Raw genomic sequence first — 21423 nt, 5'->3', positions numbered from 1 at the left:
CTCTCACAAATTCTACTCGATCTACTCGATCTACTCGATCCAACATAACTGAGTTATTTATTAAACCAATTTTCATTAAAAATGTGTTTTAATCGTTATATTAAAATTCGAAATGTTAAAAATAATATTAAATTAAAATATTATTAATATTTAAAAAATTAATACGTGCAAAAAAATTTGTCATCAATATCTTTACGAGCACATTATTTTGCCATATCAAAACAGGAACTTGCATGTAAAACTATCCATCTATGATGCACTTTTTGCTCAACTGGCCTTTCTCTTGTACCACTAGTACGTAATACCTTACAATAATAAATCGCAATCAACCACCAAATAGCACTGGTATAATCGATCGTTCACGCAGTACGACGTCGATCACCATGCGTCTCGTGGAAAAGAGAAATTGCGGTAATCGAGATAAATAACGGTAGCATAAATGGGCGACCAAAACGCGATCGACCTAAAAAAGCGACATGAAAATCGCACTTGAAATAAACCAGATCTAATGTTAACAGATACCTAAAAATAGAAATTTCCCGGAAAACCTTCAAAGTTTCATCAACTTTATTCGAATTTATAAGAAAGTTTATATAGTTCCAAAATACATAAACAAAACATAATCTTTTAAATATCCCAAATATCTATTTTTCTGAGCTTTTAACACTGTTAAATTGGTAGAGTCAAATTATACTCAATTTGAGTCATTTTTAACGTCACTGCTCCTACTCAATATGTCGTTAATTTAACGAAACCAATGAGGAGTTAAAATAATAAATTTCGACACACATGGTAGTTAATAACAAAATGTTATTCAACTTATATGAGTTTAAATTTTATTTTTTAATATTTAAACAATAAAAATGATAAAAAAATATTAAACTTAAAAACTTTTTTGTAGAGAATTTCTAACAATATTATTTCAGACTTAAAAGTTTTTTTTTCGGAAAAAACTGAATAAATTAAATTTTCCTGCATTAGATTAAAGATTTGCAGAACACTTATTTGCGCTAGTTAATACTACTTCTACTCCTAATTTCACTATTCCGCGCGTTCGATTTTATCGCAACGCGCCACTATTAGACCGCAGCGCTTGTCGCAGTTTGCGACTACGGAATAGAGAATTAAACGATAGATTCTGTATTCGCAGCGTGTTTCTCTAGTCCGTTGATCATTGGACAGATTCCAGTGGAGAGACAGGTCAAAGGCGGCACTTGCCAGTGTCCCGTAACTTGTAACAGCTCGTTGGAATGCGCCACGATTCGCTGATAAGGATCTCACGTTATTGGCTGAGCGATCTTCTTTAACCGAGTACTCGCAATGCACGTGTCGAAACGACTGATCTTATCTATCAGACTCTACAAAGTATTCAATGACAAATTAAGGTAGTCGTCTCGTCAGGGCATGTATTAGATAAAGTTTTCGATTTCGGATTTTATATCAAATTATATGATCTGCTTTGCAGTCGATTTTTTCTGTGGCTCCTTACCGACCATTTACTCTAGAAAATTGATCTCGAAAATCACAAATTTTGCATTACTTCATACAGACGGCCAGAAAAAGAAGGCTCTATCACGGTTTCAATCACATATTTTCGCATTTTTTCGATTAGATGAAGTTAGAAAAAACATTGCTTTTTGTACATTAGATTTCGAAGAATCCGATGCAACCATAAAACTTATAGTTTACCGGAGATTTCGCTGCTAATTTTTTAGTTTATTTTAGTGAAAATGCGGTAATCGAGCAGACATTTTTTGGTCGAGGTGAGGTTGGGAAGACTTGGCAACGCCGCTGGCTAATCACTGTAGTTGCAGGTTATGGGGCTCGTAGCCGAATTGGATAGTGATTGACACCCCTGTCATGCGTTTTGAAACCCTTTCTCAGTAATTGTCAAAATTCAATCAAAAAGTATTTTTCTCACTTGTAACCTTTTTCGACGACTCGCATGATCAGCTGATCAAAACGGAGTCAAATGAAAAAAATCACATAATTTGGAAAAAGTAACATACTTTGTCACGTATGAAATTTTACACCATACGTCATAAAATTATTTTTTCCTTAGCAAAAATTGCCTGAAATATATTTCTGAACGTAAAAACCTACAAACAGTCACATGACTAGCACGTATAGCGATAAGACGCCTACCTTAAGGCTCCTGGGTACTCGTTGCGGCCATTTTTGAATGTGACGTTAGAAGCGAGAAATGACACGTTGAAAATTCTTGCGTAGTATTTCCAAATAAAAAGATATTTGCTTAAAATAACATCACAGATATCGCTTCAGCACACTTCAAAAATAATCCAAGTTGAGGTTAAGTCTACCCCTTTCCCTTGACAGTTAATAAACAGCCGTAAAACGAATGTGATACAATGCAGGTTTGTGCGCATGCGCATGACTAGATTTCGTACTACATTCATTTTACGGCTGTTTATTAACTGTCAAGAGAAAGGGATAGACTTAACTTCAACTCGGAGTATTTTCGAAGTTGTGCTGAAGTGATCTGTATAGTGTTATTTTAAGCAAATATATTTTTATTTGGAAATACTACGCTAGAATTCTCAAAGTGTCAATTCTCAACATTTCTCGCTTCTGACGTCACATCTCATGAGATGTCGGGAAAGAGCCCAGGAGCCTTAAATCAAATATCAACGATTTGTTTGGTGTACGTCAGTTTTGAAGTCGAAATGTCTGTCCGATATTATATTCTTACATATACCTTGTTAGCCTTTGCGTTATTTAATGTAATTATTCACGAAATATGTTTTGAACAATTATATATCCATAAAATAAAATTTCTATCCATTATTAAGAGCTCTGTTATGGATTAAAGTCTTCGGTGTAATTTTTTTCTAACAAATGCGACATCAAAACTAAAGTGAGAAATAATGATGCAATTTAAGCAATAAAACGCGTTACACAGATGACATACACGGTAGTACATGATCACAGATCACAACTGTAAAAAGTCGCGCGTTTAAAAGCTACTTCGACATGCCGGCGATACCTCGCACGACGATTATTTCTCTTAATCGTCCGGCAATGAAGCCCACGTGGTAATTTTAGCATCAGGTTACAGCAGGATATACCCTGCGCAACGCGCGCGTTTCCTTCTCGATTCTCGATTTTCTCGTGGGGTAAAAGGCAGCGCGCAGCATCGAAATAGATTCCCCGCAGTGAGACGAAATGACAGCGTGTCCGCGCGCGGATTAATCACCCGGCGATAATTAATTCCGTCCGCGCCGCAACCTATCTCGGTCCCACACGTAAAAATCGGCGTTTTCGTAGAACATAAGTTAACCCGAAGTAACAGGTAACTGCCAACTGCTATACTACCTTCATATTTACCTACGCGGATGCAGGTACATTGCAGGGAAGATCGAGCGGTACGCGGAGGCAAGGTGCAATCAATCTCGGCTAAACTACGAGACGAAAAGATCGGGCTTGATTACGGCGTACCACGTTGTTAATTAATAAGAAAATTAATCAGTAACAAGTAAAAAAATAGGCTTCCTCATAGAGGAATGTGTGTATGTGCCAAATTTACCGAAATTTCTATAACTCCAGAACTAATTAACCAAATCTTAACGAATTATATATGAAATAGGGGTAGAATTTTTCGGGGAGTACTATAGAGTGTATAGTTTTTTGTTACCGATTTTATGGAAACCGTTTTTTTATTTTTCTAATTCTTGAGTAAAAAAATTGAAAAAATTGGTTTTCAGAAAATAGATAACAAAAAACTATACACTCTATAGTACTCCCCGGAAAATTCTACCCCTATTTCATATACAATTCGTTAAGATTTGGTTAATTAGTTCTGGAGTTATAGAAATTTCGGTAAATTTGGCACAGACATACTCACATACACACCGACATTTTTTAAAATAGCGATTTTTCGACGTTTTAGAACATTCTAAACACATTGGCAAAAGCAACTAAAAAAAATTTTTTTACGAAAACAAAATTTCCTTTATGAGGAAGCAAAATTAGGGATCTTTGATAAAGCTGAGTCTAATCAACCAAATCTTAAAGAATTATATATGAAATAGGAGTAGAAAAGACTGAAAACTATAATAAAATTAGAAATAGATCGATATCTCCAAATTTGCAGAAATTAAAGCATAAATAAACATTTCTGCAAAATTTAAAATTTTATTTAAAAAAGAACCCCTTGATTTTATTAGCAATTTTTATTAATTCTATTATATTCTTCAGTCTTTTCTACCCCTATTTCATATACAATTCGTTAAGATTTGGTTAATTAGTTCTGGAGTTATAGAAATTTCGGTAAATTTGGCACAGACATACTCACATACACACATACATACACACATACCGACATTTTTTAAAATAGCGATTTTTCGACGTTTTAGAACATTCTGAACACATTGGCAAAAGCAACTAAAAAAAATTTTTTTTACGAAAACAGCTTCCTCTATGAGGAAGCAAAAAGAAATACTTTTACAAGATCTTAACAATGAAACTGAGAGAATAATTGTGTTAGCTTCTTCACGAACAAAACGGAATGTTATTTGAATAATTATTTGCTGCGTAATATGTGTAATTAAAAATAAATTGCGCGGGGGACGTGACGTACGCAACAAGTTTATCTAGTTTCGTTACACCTTTCAGTATCGCACTTTTGTTGCAAGATTGTCATTGGACTGTAATTAGAATTTATAGCCGAATAATTTATGTCTATTATAAGATATAATTTATACGATACCACCATTTAGCGATATATATTTGGCTATAGCCACAATCCTTTTCCCGTAAACGGGAAAGTATATAATGACTGCGTTATTATCATAACTTTTATACCGTTACTGTCATGCATTTCTTTGGGATGGCGGAACGACTGCGAGACATGCCATGCTAATTCCCCGATAGCACCGCAATATCCTATAAATATTCATATAACGTCCATAGGCATTCTGGACATAATATGAACATCCATAGGATATTGTGTGCTGTCTCTAAGTTGCTAATCCATTCGCGTTACAATCCTATTACTGCGTACCGTAAAAACGGACACGCACGTGTAAAGATATATCGATTCCACGAGAAAGCAAACCCAGTTGCATCACTGTAATTTACAGTGAACTACGGTAATGCATGACAATCGCTATTATATTTATCGTTCGGATACAGCAATTGCGAATAATATAACAGGTGCTTTACCGCCCGTAATAGTACCAACTTTATTGCCACGACGATAAAACAAAAAGGAACTTTTATGACACAATTTAACGTCTTCTCGCATAACGGTTCGTATCCCGCGTTATAACGGCACGATCAAATCTGTACTAAGTTGATCCACTTCGTGTTTAACGCTGTAGCAAATTCGAATTTATCACACTCAAGCAATAAACGTCGTAATAGAGCATTAAAATAATTACGAAACGATTTGATTGTCAATATGCATATTTTTGCGTAATAATGTTTAAACTAAAAAAAATTTAATTAGTATATGTTGTAATATATACATATTTAATATACAGGATACTCTCTAAAAGTAATTGCTTCATTTAATATATTTTTGTTTTCAAATTCTTAGAAATTAATGTTTACTCCAATTTCAATGAAAAAGTTTCAATGAAATTAGTTGCAGTACTTTCAAACGCTGATATATTGGCAACTAAACCTTCGAGGAAGAATTTACTAAAGCAATATCTACATACATATATAAAATAAAAAAGAGTAATTTCATCCATTTACGTAATAAACTGAATTCCATTACAGCATTTTTAAAAGTTTTTTATTGAAAATTTATTAGTTCAATTCGTTTAAATTGATTCAAATCTAAAATCAATAGGTAGAAAGAAAGTAAACATCCGCAATGTTAATTCCATTATAAGTTACAACGGACAGTTATCACATTTGGATATTACGCGGTCATTACCGATTTGTGCTGAGAAAATCTGAAGTCGTCTGGATCGAACGACGTTGTCGATCGACAAGATTCACTTGAAACTCGAGGCATCCTATTCGCGAAGACCATTCCGCCACGCCGTCAGAAATTACCGAGACATTTGCAATTTGCCCATGTGAAATTCCATACCGTAGCTTGGTTTACGCACGACGCATACGAATGAACGGGACATTAAGGCGGACGTTAACGGCCGACGGTATCGCTAAATAGTGAAATCGCACTGCAGTAAAATAATTTATTTATTATTCGATCGCGAGCGGTCTTATCTCCGGGTAAATTTCCGTCTAGCCGAGATTGAAAAACCGTGTGATCTCGGCAGGTCAGGCGCTGAGCTGAAAAGAATCCGCGACGCGTACGCGGCCGTGCGTATAAACAAGGCGCGAGGTACGCGCACACGCCCGCATGACACTCGGAAAATTTGCGCGAAAGAAGCACGAGGCGTAATTTTACGACAAGACGCCGCGCAATAATCGAGAACAGAATAACATTGGCGTCGACTTAGAAGAAAGAAAAATGCGAATCTCTCTTTTTAGGAAACTCTGACCATCTCGCGATCATTTTTTTTATTAATTTTCCTGCGAACGTTTATTGCCTTGATTTTATATAACACACACAGCGCAAAATAACTTTAAAATATACAATTTTTAATCTTTTTTATAATATATAATACTGTTAATAATTACGTGTAGATTTATTCGTATTTATCGTTGTCTATACAAATAAATTACGAAAGTTAATAAATTAACAGAAACATAAAAAGCTTATTTTTGAGCTTGATTTTTATATGAGCCAGATTGGACGTAGATTTTTATATCGTGTAATTTAGGAAGACGTAATTCAACATAGTAACTCCAAGATCCTTTACACACAATTGATTCTAAGTTCGGTACGCCAATGACAACGCACTCTCTATTACAAGGCACCTCACGCATCGTTTTCTATTTCTCACGTATAGTTCGCCTGGAAATTCAAATTTATGACGCATTACGGAGCGTGCAATCGCAGTCATTCGCTGGTGGTAAATTTACTGCCTTACATGAAAAGACGCGTTAAAGTAACAATAAGTGATAGCAAAAGCAATTCTTGTAGGAATTCTGTTTCGGTCTTGAACGTTTCTACAGACGATTTATGATTATGCTTACACTCGTAATATTCTAAGCAAATAAAATTAAAATATGAAAAAATGTGAATATTATGAATTCTTTCTAATAATCTCACTCTATAAATTCACTCATATAAAAAGATGGTCGTTCATTTACAGACTTTCACCATACAATTACAATTTATTCAGAGTGTATCGATACATACATAATTTTTCAAAATACATTTGTATATAATCTTTCTTGCACACAATATGTAACAATGCACTAAATGTTATAAAAAACAAATAAAAAGATTTGTAATAATTCGTCGTAATGCATCATGCGGTTGTAAATTATTATCTAAACCGCTGGCGATATTACCCGTCGCTTCTGACAATATTAGTAGCTACATCCGCCATAATCATTAGGCAACGAGGCCGATAATTCTTGTTAGAACGGTGATTCATTATGTCCGGTCGATGCGTTGCGATGTTTTATTCTATGAGAGTTTTTCCCGCCTCGGCTAACGTTTTAATGACAATTTATTGTCCTCGTTTTATGGATATCTCAGACCGGAAATCAATTCGTTTGTCCATATAGACTAACTTCTTACGTGAAAGACACACATTTCCCGTTTCTCAAGCATTATGATTTATCATCATACCTAACGTTCCTGGAAACAAAATTCATAATGTAAAAAACAATTGCTTTAAAAAGGTTGTCGGAATGTTTTGTAACAATTCTGTCATTTCGTCATTTGTGTGTCGCTGGTTTAAAATGTTGAATGACATTGTGAATCTAGCACGTGCGATCAAACTGTCTATATATATTTTCGTTTATTCAAAAAATTGATCGAAAAAATATATTTTACTACATGGTCTAAATATTAGAAATGACAACGCATAAAGATTAACTCGTGAAATAATTGCTTACGGAAAAATGATTCAATTTAATTTTAAATTTGTTTATCTTGATTTATATTTTTTTTTTCTGAACGTAATATATATATCCATTTTTGTCAAACGTTTTTAAATTTGAAGATATATATATATAAATATATATAACAGTACACAAAATTTATGTAATATTATAATTGATATTTTTATCAAATCCGTCGTTGAGAAATTTAAAACAACTGTCTAAATTTCTTGGAGTGGGAATACTGCCACTCCAGTGAAATCTTACTCCAAAAGAGTGAAATCTCACTGGAGTGGCAGTATTCCCACTCCAAGAAATTTAGAGAGAATACTATAAGAATATTAAAAATAAAATAAAACTATGGAAGACGCTAAACATTCTGGAGAATTTTCTGGATTCCAAGAGCAATTGCTAACTATATTATAAATGCTGCTCCCAGGAATGTATGATAAATCTAAATCACAATACCTGAGAAAATAAAATATGCCCTTTATAAAAAGTTATCCATTATTTTGTTATATTTTTTAATAAACAAATAATGTCGATCAATCGTAGAAAGATCATAGGTCAACGTCATCAGACTAATAATAATTAAACTATTTTAGTCACGAGTATTCAAAATATTCTGAAAGTTCTGTCCAGATGTCGACGGGTTCAAACATGCATTTCAATAGATAATATATTCATACTACAAATATTTCTGTTATGCTAGCCAGCTAGACTGTTTCAAGTGTGTTCGTCGTACCACCGCGGCAATGGTTTGGCTTGACACGCTGACAAAAGTCATGCACACGTGGGCTACCAATCATGCGTTGCACGATGGTGCTTTAGTTCAGCCTACGGACAAAACGGACACACATTGACTGCCTACTCAATAACCGAATGGCATCGATTAATAAAACGACAATAAGACACGGCTTGCCTAACCGCAGCTTATGCATATCCAATAGATGAATATGCGTAATCCCATCAATCCTCTTGATATTACTAAGTACTTTAACTATTTCCGTTAGATCGCGATTAATGTCCACGTGCTCTAATCTGCAGTCCGTATTTTTCTATACGTTAGAAATTCTTTCCTAATCTTATTTATTAGACATATAGAAATCGTAAAGTCGCGCTGTCCCGAACAAGTTAGGACGATGGATTTAGATAACTCTCACTATATATCTTTTTCGCCGACTATATCGCACATGGTAAAACCGGGTGTTCACCGAGAGATAAAACCCAAAGTCGCGGGATGTATTCTGCACGTGCATCCACATATATAGGTATGTCTGGTAAGCAAATATGCCGTAACGCGCGCGTGTGTACACACGTGCGGCATGTCGCGCTTTGTACGCGCGATAGGCCGTCAATTCGAAGCTTGTCATTCGATCCGGCACTCGATAAAGCACGCCGAAGATATTTTTTTCAAGAATGATAAAGCGACATGTAATACGAGATGTAATTTCCGCGTGCAAAAACCGTTTTATTTCCGCAACGAGGAGAATCTGAAGTCGCGGCTCTTCGCGTCCTTGTATTTTAACAAAACAAAAAAAATACCGTTATTAAACCTCATTTAATATGCAATAAAAGACAGAAAGTCTAGAAACTCAAAATGAAAAAATTCCAGAAATAAAATCTTCCTTACGTTGCGCGTAAGAGAATGCGGTTTAATATAAGCAACTGTTTGCGTGGAAATCATTTCCTCTGTAACAAAATATCGTACAGCGGTATATACTATGTAGATAAACCATAATATATTTGACTAGTAACTTATTTTTATCACGTAATTTAAGCTTCGATCGGTATCTCGCCTCTAGCGCTTGCTGGGTTTGTCATTTTACAAGCCATTTCCATAATTGAATCGCTTACCTAATTTAAGGATATAATAAATTCAACTATACGTTCAATAATAATTCGCGATAAAGTGGCAACGCGCTTCCGCGTGCTTTCATAAATATATCAACTCTCTCTCTCTCTCTCTCTCTCTCTCTCTCTCTCTCTCTCTCTCTCTCTCTCTCTCTCTCTCTCTCTCTCTCTCTCTCTCTCTCTCTCTCTCTCTCTCTCTCTCTCTCTCTCTCTCTCTCTTTCTCTTTCCGTCTATACGACGAATTTGCATTTTGCTCACGCTACCGCGACGAGGCACTCGGCGAAATTCAAGAATCGCGGCTGTAGTCATTCGAGACTTCGCGATGTTGCAACCTACGTGTGCATAGAATGCTTTGTGCTGCAAAGGAAATAGTAATATCGTCGTTCGGGTAAAACGTTTTTTTTACAATCATATGTTCACCGACTCGAAATAATCACATTCATATCTTACATCTTTAAACATAGAAATGCGTTAACGTCCAAATGCCAGATTAAAAATTTTTAAACGTTATCAACCTTGTCACGCATATTCAAAACTGATAAACATCTTTGCATGTTTCGAGAATGGTTTTAAGAAAGCTTAAGTTACAATTTTATGAATATATTACATTTCTTTTCCTTCTTTTGTTAAAGATAAAAATGTGTAGTTTACGAATCAACCAAGAGTTGGACCTACAAATCGTTAACGCGCATGTATTTCTTTTAATCATAGAATTATTATGTTTCGACTGAAGCTCGCAATGACTCGCGCCTTTTATACCTAATTATTATAAAATCGTGATAACTTAGCGTTACGTTAATCTATTTATTAAATTATTTAAAAATAATAACTGTTTAAAAAATACTTATTAATAATATCTTCTCGATTCTAAATTTTCTAGAACATTGCAAATTAGACTACTAATTGTAAGTTTTATAAGATGGCCAGAACTGCCTTACATGAGACACGCGCGTTAAAACGGTAGTGATATTTACGCACGACTTCAAATCCGTCTGCCGCCGGTCTGTCGGATGTCGGATGTACTTAGAGTTTGTGTAGGCTTCGTACCTCCTCCGCCATGCTCCGTCGCATGTAACGGATGAACATTTATCTTCTTCTTGCTGTACCGTGAAAAGTGACAGCAACCGGGTCGTTGCAGCAGCATCGCCGCCAAAGAGCGAAGATGTTCCATACACCGCTTGCTGTCGCTCGATGTTTCGGTTATTAATTTTTACGAGACCACAAGTGCCGCATGAAAGAGATGCCGCTTTGATCGTGAACGCGACGGCCAGCGATCCCAGCCAGTCGAAACGATTCGAACACGATGGCACGATGAAACAGTTCAAACAGATGCAGATTCACCTTCCGGCAGATTAGTAAACTACATATTTTTAAACATCTTAATCTGCTCATTAAAAAAAAAATCTAATATAATCATAAAATATCTTGTGATATTCTTTAAAAAAGATAACCGCGACATATATTTAATTGATATTGATAATTTAAATAATTAATGATCTTCTCAATTTGTTTCGTATACGTTTTATAACATATTAAGATAATATTTACCAATAAAGAAAAAATATAATATAATTTTACCAATATATTTTTACATCATTATTTACTTCATTATTATAATACGTAATTTCCGCGCGTAAAATTTTCCACTTGACGCATCTTATTTCGCAAAAGGGTTTTTCATAATAAAAAAATATTTGAACCAGCAGTCAATTACATCACAATCGTCGCAATGTTGCAAGGGTATTACGTGGTCTGTATATTTACAGATTCGATTGCCTCGCCGTCGCAACTCGATTGCACTTCTTGCTACAAGTGGCAGCAAATAGAATATGAACCACCTAGCCATTACGTGCGACAAAGCACGAAGTTTACAAGCGTGGCCGTTTCGCAAAAACTGTCAGTCATTGTGCAAGAACGTAAAGCAAAATAAATAAAGATGAAAGCGCTATCTTAACACGTTTCTTGTGGCGCACAGAGTTGCGCCGCGTTTACTACAGTTATCAAGTTGTGAAAATGCCATGTAGGTACAAGAATGTAATTGAATTAATCGTGAACAAGAACATATGATCTCGTCGATCGTATTCTTGCATGATTTACTACGGTTATTAATCATGTCATGTCCATTACAAAACTATTGATATATGTATATGATACAGTATCTGAACAGTTGCAATTTTTATTTAAGGTTCTTGAATAAAAAAATGTGTAAAAAAATTAATAATAAATCAAAAAGCATGTAGTGATGCGGCACATAATAATAATGCGTAAAAATAATAATATAAAGTCAAAAATAAAATATAAAAATTTTTATATTAAGTCAGGGAAAAATGTGAAATGTTTTTCTTTTTTTTACATACATGACAAAGGGATGGTTAATCTTCTTACAGTTGCGCCCCGTGAAAAGAGTATAGAAAACAAGATGCAGCTGTGCAATCATTAGCGACCGCCCGCCACGCTACCCCGTTTTCGTGATAATTATCCAAACTAATTACGTGCTGCATGTATCACATGTTTTCACTCGTACTAACACGCAATCATATGTCATCCGTCGTTAATAACCGCATCGTTCCAATTACTATACACATCTTTCAAATGCAATATTATCGTTTGTTGCAATTCTATAGATAATTTCAAGTTATAATGTATTTTCGAGCACACAGTGTATGCACTTACCCGATTGTAATCTATATGATTGTAACGAGAAATTATAATGTCGCAACTTTATTTCTCGTACCTGTTTCTTATCCTTGTCGATGTATTATAGACAATGTACTTTAAGCGGCAACCTTCTACGGTCACCCAGGTTTCGCTTTTGTAACATAACACAGCTGTTTTGCCACAATAAACGTCAAGCCCTAACATATAACGCCTGCAGTTAATCTTCTTCGTGCTGCAACTGCCATCAACGGTAAAAGATACGGGCTGAACGGCAGTGACCTGCAGTTTTCATTGCGCGAGCTCCGCGCTGCAGTTCCGAGGTTTCGGTTATTAATTTTTACGACCTACGTAAATATTACATACGTAAGAAGGAGAGAAAGATTTTGAATAAGAATCACGCACAGCGCGCTTTCATAAGAAATCATCTGAATAACTCAGCGAATAACGTACAAAATTAAAACTGTTGCAATCGTCTATGCGTGCCACGTAAAATTACACGTATTGTGATATTGCTATTAACATTAATAAAAGCGGAGATGAGTATTATAAATTATAATATTTTACATTATAATATTGCAGACTAATATAATTGTTTTGTACGAAAACTAATAATACTTGGAAATATTATAAAATATCAGAAAGGACTTTATATTCACGGTTATAAAGTTATATATATGTATTAGAATATTTTAAACATTAATCAAAAATTAAAACAAATAAATAAATTTCATTACATTTTGTCAAAATTTCCTACAATTAAAAATGATCGTTAAAATAATAGTATTTTGCTCTTCGTGAAAACATTTCGCAGAAGTTTAAACCGTATCTGGATCCGATAGCTGAGATATCAGGAAAAAAACTCGGTCTATTAAATCGAGAAGGTTCTGACAGATCACCTGATGAATCAGGCGATCTAAAAACCGAAAGAGTACGCTTGGCGTTCTACTATTAATTTTCATGATGTCCGTCGCGTGAAACCGACGTAAAAGCGGCCGGCCTGGCAGATCTGTTCGATCGCGAGCGACGCTTTTCGCAAGGAATCGTGGCGATCTAATGAATAATACAGCGAATTCTGCTGGCGCGATCCCTCCGCCTCTACTCGGTTTTGCGTCCACATTTTTCTGCGTCGTCCCATAATTTTTCCGCATAAAGCGGCTGCGCGCTGATCAGTCCGCGCGGATCGCGTTGTAACGTATTGAAAGACACTTTGCGGCCAGTCATGTCGGGAATTAATAATGCGTCGCGCACCTGCCTGATTTAAACGACTCCGATATACGTTAACGCACTTGCGGCAATAACTCGTCTACCATTTCCACTCTGTACACGAATGGTGAAGGACGTACATTATCGGACAGGATGGTCCGCGATTATTGTCCCCGTTGACTTTTCTCTCGTCCAAGTCCGCATTAAAATAACTCTGCATCGTTCCTCGGCTACATTCCATTCCATCCTAATCGTCTAGAAAATCACAGAGGGACCGGCGCGGCGCGGCGGCGCAAATCGCGAAAGAACAGTTCGCCGCGGCTGCAATTAACGCTATAATCGAAATACTCCGGATAATATCCGATGCGCATTTAAGCTCGCAATTGGAATTAATGAAAGCTGCCCGAGCGACGGGTAAGGAGTATAAATTCCATCAGCTAATAAGTCGCTATACGCGCGGCGCGCGGCGCGGCGCGGCGCGGCGCGGCGCGGCGTGTGCGAGTCGCGGCGAGATTTGGCATGCGGCCCGCATACCTTACGTTGCACTATCGGAATTTTAGAGCTGTCTCTTATGTACAACTGACGACAGGCTCGAGATCCGACTACCGACTACTGCAATTTTCAACTGCAATCTACCAAACCCACTGCAATGGCTTGGGATATATTAATATATACAAATCAATTATTTGTGGGACTCATACAACACACACACACACACACACACACACACACACACACACACACTTACACACACACACACACACACACACACACACACACACACACACACACACACACACACACACACACACACACACACACACACACACACACACACACACACACGCACGCACGCACGCACGCACGCACACATGCATTTTATGAAAAGAAATACCAATTACTAATTGTAAGTGAAAAAGTATCATACAACGCGATATAAATTCGTTAGCTAAAAACATTATTAATTTGTGATAGATAATATCAATGACAAATAATTTAATAATTGACGATATATCATATCGTAATAAATAAATATAGAAAATAATATTCTTGCTTATCTTTTTTTTATCTTTGTTTCACATTTAAACAATATTTATATCGCAAGAAATAAAATTTCTATTTTTTTGATATCGGTTTTATTTACACGTAGATATAACATATATGTATGTATATATATATATATATATATATATGTATATGTATATGTTAAATATATAAACTGTTATTATGAAATACAGATACGCGTGTTTCAATACATATGTACTTTCTAATAAGAAAAAAAACATCCTTAAATCACACACACGCTTTTTCTTATCGCTACTTATTATAGCATATATAATTCGGCGATTCGATTATCAGGAAAAAATTAGCTTATTTAATTGAAATCTTGTTAATTGTGTCCACGAACACTTTCTCTTTCTTCGCGATATCATTTATCTTGCGGAATTTCTCGCGTTCATGCTTGACTGCCGTTTCCGCCAAATTTTTTTTCACATTCGTTTAAGCGAAACATTAGTCATAGCGGAACATGAAATTATTTCATCTAGAATTTAATTAATTTTCTTAATATCAAGGTAACAATTAATTAAGAATAATATCTATAGTTACTACAGACTTTCTCCGCTTAAAGTTTAAGAAATTTTAATGACAGAGATTAATTTTTAAATTTTGTAAAATTTAAAGTTTATGTGGCAAAATGACAATCCGGCATATCTTGTATAGGTATTTTGTAAATCTTCTGTCAATCACTAATATTAAGAAGAATGTAATTTTATATAAAAAAATAATTAAGTACTCTTCCTGTATAAAAAAAAGTATCATATTGAAATAAAGCTTAATTACAAACAAATGCGTTTAATAACAATATTTACATAATTACTAAAAAATTTCTGTAGTAAAGACTGAAATAAATTGAAAAATATATAAGCAGTGCGGGAATTATAGTCGAAGTTTATGCTTAACAGTTATTATGCTGAAAAAACAAATCTGACGTTGGCTGGCAAGAAACGATTATTGGCTCGTTAAAATTTAACGACAAGTTAATGCTGCACGATAATAAAACCAAATAAAAATTGATAACTAACACTTAATGACGCGATAAATGTTCTTTGCAAATATGCCTAATCAGATTTTCGGCAGAGAAATCAAAAGTGTATTTAAGTATATATATTTAATCAAACGAGATTATTCTCCTATTGATAAAAAAAACTTGATATATAAAATCCGACTAATATAAATTATTGAAAATATGATTTATTTACATGGAAATATTGTAATTTGGTATATTTATATATGTACTTATATATAATTTTGTTCCAAATAATATTGGTGTTTAACACTATTTGTTTTACTAATAACATCTTGATAAGGTGACGAGCAATATTGCGATAACAAAACATCCGCTATTTATGTCGAAATTAAATTAATATTCAAAAAAAGTGTCATCGGCAAAAATAATCGGATGTGATGATCGAGACAACTATAATCGGTCATCAGTCACATATATGCATATTCATGTACATGTTGCGGAAATTCTTAACAATTTGGACCATCTTATCGTCGGACGATCGACCATAAATACACTTACGATTTCATCGATAGCCTGTATGGCTATAATATTTTCCGACAATCGATTGTCTTATCGAATTGGGTATCTTTCAGTCGCTCCCACCTGGCAATCGACCATCGTATCGTGAAACGAGAAAATGATAGCAAGAGTTTAAAAATGATTATGTACAATAAACTAGTTTCGCATTTTATATTTTAGTGTGATCGATCTATAATGACAAACCAATCATGAATATGTTTCGTTGTAGAAGACAATTAATTAATAAATCAGTAAATTAACTAATAATTAATTAGCTAGGTAATGCGAGGCCGCGTGTAACGGGAAGACGGGTGCTCCGTAAAGGAAAGAAGGAATAAGGGAAAGGACGGGCGGAGTAGGAGTCAAGGAACGAAGAGAGAATAAAGGGAACCCCGAAGGAAGGAAAGAGGAAGGCGTACAACTGAAGAAAGGCCGGAGGGCAAGAAAAATCGGAAGTAAATCAAGAAAATACGGCGAGGAAGAAAAGAGGTTAGGACGGAGCAAGACAAGGGAAGGAGAGAAGAAGAGAGAAGAGGGAGGAACGCAATTGAGGTAGGCGACCGGAGAAGGGAAGAGGAAGCGGGGAGCACGGGCATGCGCGAGCCACGGAAGCGGAGACACGTGCGTGGAACAGAGGCTGTTCGGTGCTGAGGCGGCGCGGGGTGCCGGCCCCTCCAAAAGAGTGGGTCGGCACTACTGCGGATCGCCGAGGCGGCGCGGAGTGCCGGCCCCTCCTAAAAGAGCGGGTTGGCACTACTGCGGGGCGACAAGGCGTGACAGGAAAGCAAGTGACATCGGCACGAGAGTGAGCGAAGTGGCGCAGGTCGCTGCGGTGGAAACGCGGTGAGTGAGAGGGCCGATCGAGATAGGGTGGCACGACTGAAAGTCGACAGAGCGGCGGTGCATGCCTGGCAAGAGAAAGAATACGAGAAAGTGGACTGTAAGCACAACGCAGAGCAGGTGAAGAGCATATCGCGGAAAGAATAAGAGAGTAGGTTCGAAATGCGAAGGAGAAAGGAATCGAATAGAATGGAGGAAAATCGTAAGTAAGAAAAAATAGAAGAAGCGGGGGAGAGGGGTAAGAATAGAAGTAAGAAGAGATGAATCATGGGGCAAGAAGGCGGATAGGTTAGGGCTTACAAAGAGAGGAAAGAAGGAGGACGGCGCAATAAGTAACATAATTCATTATGCACACAGTGGCAGACAAAGAAGAGGTACAGACAGCGGCGCGAAAGAGGGAAGAGACAGGATGGATCAAGGAAATTACGAGGGAGCTAAGGGAAATCGGGCATGAAATTAAAGAGGAAATAATACGAACGGGAATGGAAGTCAAAGAGGAACTGAGAAAGCTAAAAACCCAACTGGAAGTGGAGGAGAAGAGGATGGTGGAAGAAAAGGAAGAACGAGGGGAAGAAGGGTGGAGAGAGGAGTGGGGAAGGGATTGGAGCGAGGGTTCGACAGACTCAGGGGGAAGGATCACGGAAGGGACGGATAATGGTCGTGAAGGCAAGAAGAATCGGGAAGCTAAACAAGATAGCCAAGGAAGGAAGAGGGCGACAGAGAAAAAAGGAGACGGAGGAAGAGAGAAGAGCGAGAAGGAATGGAGAAGACCGCCGGAAAGCGACAGAAGGAAGGAACAGGAAGAGGAGAGGAACAGGACGAGGCGAATGATAGAGGAGAGAGAAGAGGAGATAAGAAGAAGAAGAGAGAAAAGAGAGAGGGAGGAGGAAGGAAAAAAAGAGAGAGAGAGAAAAGAAAAAATTGAGAAGAGGAAAAAGAATCTGATCTGGAGGAGAGTGGCAGGAGAAGGACCAAAAGAAAGAAGGGAGATGCTGGAAGCGATAATGGAAAAGGTAACAGGAAGAGAGATACCGATAAGAAAAGCATGGGAGGTGACTGGTGTGGATGGTAAGATTGTAATTTTCACGGAACTAGAAGAAGAAGAGGACAAGGAAGAGGTGATAGAAAGATGTGATGAGATATGGAGAAGGTGGGAGATTGGCGTCGACGAGGAACTAACACTTGAAGAGAGAGCATATAGACATAAGATGGTGGAGAGAGCAAGAGAGGAAAGAACGAGGGGCAACGCAGTGGTGTTAACAAATAGAAGAATGTGGATAAACGGAAGGGAGGTGAAGTGGGAGGAGGAAAGAGGCGGTTGGAGGAGAATATGACCGGACAATATTCACGACAAAGACAATTAGGGTTTGGGACGGTGGATTAGTTTTCTGATTCAAAAGATTTAAAAGGTTGATTGATTGAAAATTATGATTTTGAGTTTGATTTTGATTTTGATGATTTTGATTTTGGTTTTTTGATTTTGGTTTGTATGGCATTGTATTGTATAGAATCAGAGGAGGATGGTAGAGTTTGTACAGGGTTGGGTACGTCCCTTTAAAAACGCCGGATGGAATGGTTTGGGAACGTTCCACAAAAACGCCCTTTAAGGCCCCTTTGGGGCAAATAAAGTATCCTTAACTAACTAACTAACTAATTAGCTAGGTTAATTAACCAATAATCACGATAGTCCTAATAAAGCATCACAACTAAATTTTAAGTATTTTACAAAAAAGTATTCGGATTATCATAAATATATAACCAGAATTACTATATAGAGATATCATAGCTGTATATCTTCTATAATAGATTTGACAGTCAATCATGTGCCTCTCTAACAATAAGTATATATTTCTCTTTCTCTATAAGAAGCTGCTCTTTTCCAGGGAGAAAAGAGCAATAATGAGAACATCCATGAGGCAAGAAATCCTTTGTTATAGGAATACCATGCGGAATGTGAACTTTCCTATCGACAATGAGCTACCATTCATCTTTCTTTCCCTAATACGCGACTGCGAATGTCATTATCGCGGCAATACAATCGCGGCTGACAAGGCTATTTACTCGCTCACACTTACGAAACAATAAATAATAGACGCGCTGTATACCTATATATCGTCCTGACAGATATCATCGTACGCAAAATCTTGCGCATTGGGAAAGATTGGTAATAGGAAGATAACGCTTTCATAATGTATAATATCATATTTTTAAAAGAGCATTTTGAAGTTCATAAAAAAGATTTTGCTGTCAAACTGTTTAAGCTTCGTTATATTCTCGCCATTATTTCGAAATAGTCCTTCAATTTTTAGGTATATGTATATATCTACTTCTTTATACAATTCACATTTTTTATAGCTCTGTTTCGCATATATTTTGTTTATATACGTATATTATATTATTTATTTAGATTATTACTTTTATACACATATATAATCGTAAAATAAGATTTCGCAAAGTTATGAAGCAGCTGTATTTAAGACTGCATATACAAATAATGCAAATTTATGTTTCCTATAATCGTATTACGCTACAGATAGTGTCACCTGCATTAAATTTTATGTTTGAAATATCAGGAGATCAGATTAATAGATGATTATTCTTATAAAAACATGCAACATGTTAGATGAGCCTTGAAAATTTGAACGCGTTATTACAACAGGTTCTTGCGCAGTGCAGGCGCAATCGCCCGCATGCATATGATGTCTAATTACAACACTTTACCGCTTTATGACAAGTTTCCTTAGTCATCAAAAATCCATATAATATCTCTCAATCAATGAAGACTGAAAAAGCTATAGCTACTCTTCCGGTTGCATTAAGAATCTCTTGAGTATATATTAATAGCAGATAAAAAGCAAAACATAATTGTACACTAATTTTTATTTATTTTATATCTGCAAAATTAGAATAAACCGAAATAAATAATTATGGAAACATCTAATTAAGTTAAAAGCCATCATGTACGTGATGGGTATTTAAGTTAAGTATGTACAACGAACGAAATGTACGTATATAATCGCAAGTACGACGGTTGTATAATTAAACGCCAACGAAGCGAGCGTAAGTCGGTATAGTAATTCAGACAGATTAATCGTCCCTTGAAATTAACCGCGATTGCCGGGATACCTTTATCACCTACAACCCCGTTCCCTCATAATTTCAACTTTCCGTTCCCTCCTTTCCACCTGCCTCCTTACGCCTCATACGGACCAAAGATATAATGATTTTATTCGCAACAACAACAACTGGAAAGCACTGAAAAAAATCATTATAACTGCCGACACATACGTACGGCGCGAGTTTAACTAAAAATAAAATAGACTATCACAAATTGAAGGTAAAAAAACGGGTTGAATTAATTGGAGCACACCCGTTAGTGCAATTTAATTCGAAGACAGACATTGCTTAATGCAACCGGAAATCGCTTTTTTGTTTCGCGAACAAGAATTGCTGCCAGCATTTGTGAAGATATATGGAACAAATTTATTTTTAAAGAATAATTAAAATAAAATCATAATTTTTATCGCATATATTGATAAGATAGTTTATTAAATATTAAAAAATATAAGTGTCAAAAATCTAAGTTTCTTCTAAATAAAAATCACATTTAAATATTTGAAAAAAAATTAAATTTGTACATAATTTTAAGTTGCACTACTAAATACACGTTTACTTTAGTTTGTCGCACAAAGAATAAACTTCTCAGATTATTATAATTATAACAGAATGACGAATTAACTCATTTACCAAACAATATCCGAAAGAAACTTTCGACTATTCCACAATATTCGAAGAAATGCTCGGGTTTATATTGGTCGACGAGTCTCCAATTGAATTCGCAATCACGAACAAGATCCACAACAGAAAGTACTCCACTGCAATTATAGCACAATTATAAATCCGCGATTACCATTCCTAATTGCATCGATTAAAGCAATTATGCGCGTTTGTGCCAGCGCCGTCACTCGAAGATTGAAGAAAATGAGCGGTCTGAGAATCCCGCCGATCGCGCAGCCCGATCATTCATCGGCGTCTCATCTCATCGGCGTGGTTCAATCAACCTCGTAGCGCAGCTACACTACATATTCTTATTTTGCATACGAACAAGACGATAGTTGGCGCGCGCAATATTGCGGCGTACGGCCATTCGCACCTGGATGAAAGGCCTGGCGCCTTCTGTTTTACCGGTATTAAAAATGAAAGCTGATGATGTCGCTATATAAATATGACGCCGGGCGCAATATAGTACGGCGCGAGAAGTTGCATAGATAACGATCGAGTGAGCCAGCGAGGCGGTATAAAATCCAGAGCTGCGCGATTATCCGCGCACGGAGAGATAACGAAATTT

General features: G+C 36.3%; 3 protein-coding genes across 3 annotated transcripts in view; 2 read left to right on the top strand and 1 right to left on the bottom strand.

Annotated features, from left to right (window-relative positions):
- Mesr6 (misexpression suppressor of ras 6) overlaps window positions 1–21423 on the bottom strand; it is a 637129-nt gene that overhangs the window by 544064 nt on the left and 71642 nt on the right. The gene's annotated exons all lie outside the window — the stretch shown is intronic.
- LOC143900779 (uncharacterized) overlaps window positions 1–21423 on the top strand; it is a 103943-nt gene that overhangs the window by 17926 nt on the left and 64594 nt on the right. The gene's annotated exons all lie outside the window — the stretch shown is intronic.
- LOC143900776 (uncharacterized) lies at window positions 16543–18721 on the top strand. Its single transcript, XM_077412481.1, has 2 exons — window positions 16543–17277; window positions 17433–18721. Exons 1-2 carry the CDS (start codon window positions 17238–17240, stop codon window positions 18407–18409), a joined length of 1017 nt encoding a protein of 338 aa, XP_077268607.1. The 5' UTR covers window positions 16543–17237; the 3' UTR covers window positions 18410–18721.

Source organism: Temnothorax americanus, unplaced genomic scaffold (assembly GCF_048541705.1).
Source record: "Temnothorax americanus isolate GAGA-0224 unplaced genomic scaffold, ASM4854170v1 Scaffold30, whole genome shotgun sequence".
Taxonomy (NCBI): Eukaryota; Metazoa; Arthropoda; class Insecta; order Hymenoptera; family Formicidae; genus Temnothorax; species Temnothorax americanus.
This window is presented reverse-complemented; position numbering and strand designations above follow the sequence as displayed.